Genomic DNA, 7,237 nt, shown 5'->3' on the forward strand with positions numbered 1-7,237 from the left:
ATTGGCATTCGGGGATATTTTTATATGTGACGTCAAATTTAATACTCGTGACTTCCTCGTGAGAGTGATTTGTTTTCTAATTTTATCGGAGCAAAACAACTGTTCAATTTCATCAAATATATCGTGTGTGTTTTTTAGTTTACGAAATTTTTCTATCTTAGTTTTACTATTGCGGATATAATCATCTCTGTCAACCAAATATCACGCGCCATGATTCTACTAGTTTTGAGAGTAATTTGATTACCAATGGTTCTGGTTAATGGTCATTAAGGTTAGCTGTCTGTCGTCACAATGTATGATATCATAAAATTATGACGTAACTGAGATTGTCTCACGAAACTTTTCGACAGGTGACGCAAAACTACGTTGTGAAGTCTGTGAGTCTGTGAGATAAATTTTAGAAACTGTTTTTATATATAGGCAGCGCAAACATCATGAATTTACAAGGCTGCTACGATGTGTTTAACGATTACTTGGGCCTGTCGACTGTTGTCGGCGGTCAAGAAGACCAATGCTACTGGATGCGATCTGTTCTCGGACGGGACTACAAGAAATTCCAGAACATTCCAAGCCTGGATCATCAATTTTCCGAAAGCCACCTCGACATGAACGCATACTACGATTCGAAACTGTCAGACGTAGAGAGATTGTTTGGGCGCGGAGCTGTCCTACAGAAATCAATCAACGAAGATTCAGAACCTGCTACTAACAACTACCAAGTACCGGTACTCGAAAATTTGACACCACCCACCACCAATCAAGCTGCATATCCAGTTAGTGGCAAAGAAGACTACAAGGACAGAATACAAATAGCTCTCGATGCGATTTTGCAAAAATACAGCCATCTTCAAAACCCCTGCCTAACTTCAAGCCAATTCGCCGGTAATTTCCAAGATCGCTACATGGCTTCCAGCAATATTCCGCCGGCAAATCAACTTAATCAACAGTGCGGCATTGATGACAGAAAGATATTGGCTAATTTGGACCTGGATGGCAATAATCGCATACTTCGCGTCACCAGGGCAGCGAAATCTGGCATTGGCAGCTCCGCCACGAGATTCATCGGATGTTCCTTCTGCAAAAACAACAAAGAAGTCAAAGATTGGTATATGTCACACCAGCTCAAGGATAGCACTGGAAAGGTTACTTGCCCCGTGTTGAGAAGTTACGAATGTCCTTTGTGTGACGCGACTGGAGATAATGCTCATACGATTGGTCATTGCCCCTTAAACCCAAATCGCCACAGTAGCCTCCCGCTTGCTGTAAGAAGCAAGACTAACGCGACAGGGAAGAAGAAATCACTGTAATCAGGCTGTATAATACGAAACTTTCGTCGGCACGCATTATAGGCTACTTAACGCATCCTTTACGCCGTAGACTTGACCGATATTAATCACTATTTACGATCGGTAATGGCGATATCAGCCTGTGCCGCCATCATGACAAAACGGCTGGGTCGTGGATTGTTTTACCCTAGTTTTTTATTGATTGGTGTTCTTCCCTTCTTGGAATGAGATTTTCGTAGGAAATCATATTGGCCGTTTAATCGAATTTGTGACGTGTTTAGTTTTGTGCTGCAGATGAAATTATAATGTCCACGGCGGATTTGTTTACCGTTGCCAACTGTATTTTGTTGATAATTCTGCGTGTTTGATATCCATTATGTTGCCGGTTCTATCGATTTTTGTTGTTTTTCGTTGTTACGATTGTTAACGTTGATGTTAAAGTGTGTTTTAACCAAACTCAGTGTGGTTTAATTTGTCTAAGACAGGGAGCTCCAATTCAAAATGAGCAAAACACCACGTTTTCAGCTTGGTTGATGTCGAGCACCGCTATACAGAGCCAAACAGATATCACCACAAGTATCTCGCAATCTGCGCGCTTACCAGCTTGTTGTCTTAGACTAGATAATTCCAGTTGTCTTAAAGAGCTAAATCAGTATCAGTTTTAGTTTGAATTTCAATGCACCACAAGACTGCGATACAATGAAAAAATACGAAGGTGTCGAAACGGCTTGGAGTCGTCTGTGAAATCAGACACCCATCCTGAGCCTAGGCGACGTAAAGAGGACCTTAGCGGCCGGTAACTTAATTAACTCTAATCTAATTTGTGAAATCTTTGTGTGCTCTGATTTCAATTCTAAGCTAACGTCTGGTTTTCCTGAAATTGTTACAGGAGAAATGTAGTGCGAAACGAACCAAGCTAGCTGTATACCGACATTTGCCATTCTCTAATCCAGGGATATATATCCCTGTTGTAATCAAATTTGGAAACTCTGAAAGTTCCCTAGCTGTCTCTCGGTGTCAGACACGAGCCGATTACTTAGCTGAAAACGTGATTACGATGGCAGCAGTCGATTACGCGGAAAAGTAATCACGATTACATTTCGCTTCCTTGATATTGACGAGCCTAACACATATTTGAAGGCAATATAACGATTGCGATGAAACCATGTTCTGTTCATTTTCAATCAACTAAGTTTTCCAGTTAATTGAAGTATGCTGGACAAGTGGAGACGCCTATATATCAGACTATTGCGGATTATATTTATTAGATGTTTCGAAGTCATCAATTATTATGTGTCTGTCGGCCATCCTTAACATGGCAGAGGAACATAAAATCGAATCTGAACGAGTATATCGGGATTACAGACGAGTGCAAAGCCGAAGAAAAACCCTCGCGCAGTGCGGGCGGCGTATTGTTTTATTTTCTGTAGCCTCATATCCGCGAGGGGGCGAAGTTGGATAGCGGCAGAGTGGATAGTTATGGTGACCAGGGACCAGGGCTGGGCAAAATCGAGTACCTGGGTGATTCGATTCTGAATCGAGTATGATGCGTCGTTTCGAGTGCCAATAATCTTGTCGTATGAGTGACGTGAAAAGTTTAAATATGAACCTTTTATGGCACCATAAAGATTATAAATTAGCTCGTAATGGCAAGAAGCTTACAATTTCACTAATTTCAGTACTCGAAATAATCATCTCGCACTACTAGGCTCGAATCATCAGAATTGATACTCGATTCAGATTCGTGATCTCGAATCATCGTGCCCAGCCTTAATTGTGACGCATAGGCTACTGGTATACATGACACAGGCCCATAACCGAAATTAGCATGCAGGCCGTATATTCTAGCGCAGTAGTCCTTTAACGGTGTTTCATGAAACGCTATGGATTCTACGAAGGTGACGATACACAGTTACACACTCACGTCATGCGGATGATTTGTGATGAAACGCCAGTCTGGGCCATCATTGGTTGCAGGTAATTAGGCCCAATCATCAGTCGAATCGACACTGGTGCGTTGTGTTCAGTAACTTACGTAAGGGAGGTTATGGTTTTGAAATCGAGCACCCGTCCTTCTGAAATGCAAATTCTATCTCCAATAGTTACCAGCTCATTTGCAATAAAGCAATTGGCACTTCGAAGCCTCGCATTTCTGAGCTGGTTTATGTCCGTCAATGAAAGGGGCCAGCAGAACTTGCACTGATTTGTAATAAATATTTATTGTATGTTTTCGTTTGTGTGAAAATCATATTTTAATGGTTTTGGTTCTTCAACAGTCTGTTGATGCATATTTCATTTGATGCACCAGTAGGCTAGTCCATCGTAAAATTGTAATAATTAAAAAAGTCGTCATATATATGTATTGTCGTCGATTTTTGCTTTTATGACTCGGCGAAAGTTCGAGTTCCCGAAGGCTTGCAGTAGTAAAGCTTTCGTAAGTGTTCCCCCGGTTAGTAAAGGGGTTCGCGTGTGTATGGTCAATTGGTCATTGGTCATTGGTAATAGTCATATAGCAAGTATAAATGTCAGAGATGACTGGATACTGGATTACACTCTTTAGTAAGGCTATTTCTTAATCATAATACAAGTCCATGGTCAATTGGTCACTGGTCAGTAATGGAAGAAAAATTTACATTTTTAATTTCATGTCGAAATCCCAAACCTAAATCTGATCAAAACCGGGGTATGATCTGGATATATCGTAAGACGTGGAGTGTCTTATTTCAAACAGTCTTACAGCCTATAAGCCTACGTTATTCGATGCGGCAAGGGCGTGATTTTCAAATAACGTTCAAGTTTCCCAATTAGGTATACAGCATATCCATTTCAATGATATTGACACCATTGAACAAATTTCCTTATCTTGCGCGCGACCCGAATTGCTTGTAATTGCTCCGGTAGATATTTTTCATGCGTAAAAATTCAACCGTTGAGGAGGTTGTAAAATACCTATAATGTAGATTGCGCTTCGATAAAATGGAGATTTTCTTATTATGCACTTGGGTTTAACCTACACCGGTTATTTCGAGTGATCAAGTTTACAATAGGATCCGACTTATTACGATACATTGTAATCCAATACTAATAGCTCTTTAGCTATTTTAACCAATTTCGATTATCTTGTAGTCTTACAATATTCGGTATCAAGCAATGTCGTAATAACAGAAGATTGTTGCTAGCTTTGATCTTGTGGGGCGGACAGATTCGATCGGGTCGTCCCTCATCATATTACATGATCGTTACGTGCCGAGATCGGATCGAAAGTTTCTTGGAAAGTTGAAAACGGGTAATTCTATCATCTCCATGGGATATTGGCTATACCCTGACATTTCGCAGGTGTAATTGAATGTTTATTGTTGTTATTGTACCATATACATTATTTATTCCTGCGTAAGATATCTTTCATGCCAACTATCATCGGGCATTGTACAATTGTTCTTGTTCATATTATTTCTTGAGTGTATAGTTGCACCAGTCCTTTGTATGGATGAAAGTTCATATAAGTTATTATTGTCGACTATGCAATATGCGTACGCGATAAATATGTTGCACCATACTCTTCCGAGCGTGCTGCATCTGGTTGAGCGCGATATGTAACGCTGTATTCTATTGTAAAGCTCTTGTAAATGTGCGACATTTTACCGTATTGACAGAAATATATTTCTCTGGTACCGCCTTATTGCATAAATATATATACCAACATCGCAACCAATGAGAGAACATCCGCTGATTATCGGATTAAAGTGACGCCATGTATCTGCAGACTTGTTATTTTGACCGTTTAGGCATGATTGGACGTGTAGATTGCCTAATTATCGCCCAGCTTTTCAGAATTCCAAGAGTGATTGATGCATACAGATATATACCTTATGTTATCTCGGCATGGTTATGTCCTTACCAGATCTGTTCGAAAATTGATGATTTGCGGCGTCGTTTCCAAGTTGATTCTAAATAGCACATTGCGTTATTACGAAAGTACGCTTAGCCTTATCCATACCTATAGATTTATAAAGATATCAAGGGCAGGTCGGACTGAGATAAACTATAGTTGATGGCTATTAGTTAAGCAGCTAGTTATTGAGAAACAAATAGTCTCAAACCAGCGGGTTCTCAACCTTTTTGACCTCGCGGATCGGTAAAACTTCAGAACAAATGTTGCGGACTAGTGAACCTTCAAAAACTAAAATCAACCTAAATTTAAATACGACAACTTGAATGTAATATTGGAAACTCCATTTAATGATGCCTTTTTCAAACTAGATATTTATACGGAGTACATTGAAGATTCTGCAAGGCGAAGTTTGTGAAGACACGTTAAATACTTCTAACTTGTTTGTGATTGTTAGGTGACCTTTGAAAGAACAGTGACTTTGCTATTTGATATAGAATTATGATATATCCGGCGGACCGACAGCAAACTTGTCACGGACAGGCGATTGAGAGCCGCTGCTCTAAAGCACTCACGAGACTGGTTTGGTGATTTATCACACTGCTAAAATTTCATTACACATCATTAAAGTTGTGCCAGTATTATCGAAGGTTTCGGACGAATGGAGTCATAATTTTTGGCATTCGTCATAAACCTCTACTACCCAAAATGAAGATAGATATCGGTTTACCCTGAAATAGATGTATATCTAACATTTGCCTTGACGATTCATTTGTTCCAGCTATACAAGTTGGAATACTATACGGTCCCATAGCGGTCATGTGTTCGTGAACGTATACATAACCTGACGACAAAATAGTCTGTTCCGAGATCGTTTCAACGCAGATAACCGGCGCTAGTATGATTTTCTTCTCGTCTTACGCGACGATGTATTATTAAATAGCGGAAAAGTGGGCAATTTCATTTGCACGGGGCGTATACGTTGCACCAAACTCGCGCTTAACGCAGGTGACACGTACGGTAATTCGCGGCTGCAGCTCGCATTTTGCTCTATTGGCGACAACGAAAACACTAGGGTTAAACGCTTGTTCAAGTCCAGAAATACAACACCCTGAATTAAGCTGCAATAATGGAAAACAAATATCCTCGTTTATAAAAGCAATCCCACGAAAGTACACCTGTAACTTGATATCGCACTGATCGATTGTTTGGCAAATAGGAGTATAGGAATAGGATCTTATATATTTTGGTCCTTGATGCTTTTGTAGCATATACACCGATATGCACGAGATCTGTGCATATGCATGCCATGCATGATGTGCATATGCCGCTGGGCAAGAAAGGTGCAGTAAGTAGGGTTACCATATTTTGGAAATCTGAAAGGAGGACACTTTTTATAAATTTTCAGACTTGCAATACCGGAGGAAAATCCTGAAAAAATGGTAAATTTTTCCCACTTCGTGGTCGGTTGACTATAAAAAATGTCAAGTTTCCGGCTCATCTCCCGAAATAGCCACCGGAGCGTTACTTCAGTGCTGATTTGCAGTATCTCACTCGAATTTTACCCTATATATAAACAAAATTCCCAAAAAAGAGGACTTAGGGGCGTCCCCCGAGGACACTCTCAGAGACAGAGATGGACAACTAAGATAATTTTAGCTTTTAAAAGCTAGATTAGAATTACAATTATAGCTACACGGTTTATTACAAATTTGATTATAATTAGATTAATAGCTTCACAGTTTTTTCCCAAATTAGATTAGAATTAGAGTTACTTCGTTCACGAAAACTAGGGAATTGGATGAAGTTCAGTTCATATCAAATCACAGTTAATGCACATGGGCATGAGAATGGCAAATGCCCGTACACTGCAGCAAACTTGGCTCGCTTCGCGCAATGCATTTCTCCTTTAGCATTTTCAGGAATATTGTAAAATGGATTAGGATTAAAATTAGAGTAGAGAAACAATTCACAAATTAGATTAGAAATATATCATCAGCATTTCGCTTTAATTAGACAACCAGAACTACCTAGCTTCCCAAGTCCGATCCTGGAAATATTG

General features: G+C 39.9%; 1 protein-coding gene across 1 annotated transcript; it reads left to right on the forward strand.

Annotated features, from left to right (window-relative positions):
* The first annotated feature begins 175 nt into the window (after window positions 1-175).
* On the forward strand, window positions 176-1,742 carry LOC145433044 (uncharacterized). The gene has a single exon (XM_080309943.1). The coding sequence runs from the start codon at window positions 435-437 to the stop codon at window positions 1,305-1,307; it is 873 nt and encodes a 290-aa protein (XP_080166069.1). The 5' UTR covers window positions 176-434; the 3' UTR covers window positions 1,308-1,742.
* The last annotated feature ends 5,495 nt before the right edge of the window (window positions 1,743-7,237 follow it).

This window comes from Botryllus schlosseri, chromosome 2 (assembly GCF_051294905.1).
Source record: "Botryllus schlosseri isolate E-star chromosome 2, Bs_hap1, whole genome shotgun sequence".
Lineage (NCBI taxonomy): Eukaryota > Metazoa > Chordata > Ascidiacea > Stolidobranchia > Styelidae > Botryllus > Botryllus schlosseri.

What these genes read in the sequence shown, in the direction of transcription:
- LOC145433044 (XM_080309943.1), top strand. Translation starts at nt 435, where the DNA reads ATGAATTTACAAGGCTGCTACGATGTGTTTAACGATTACTTGGGCCTG.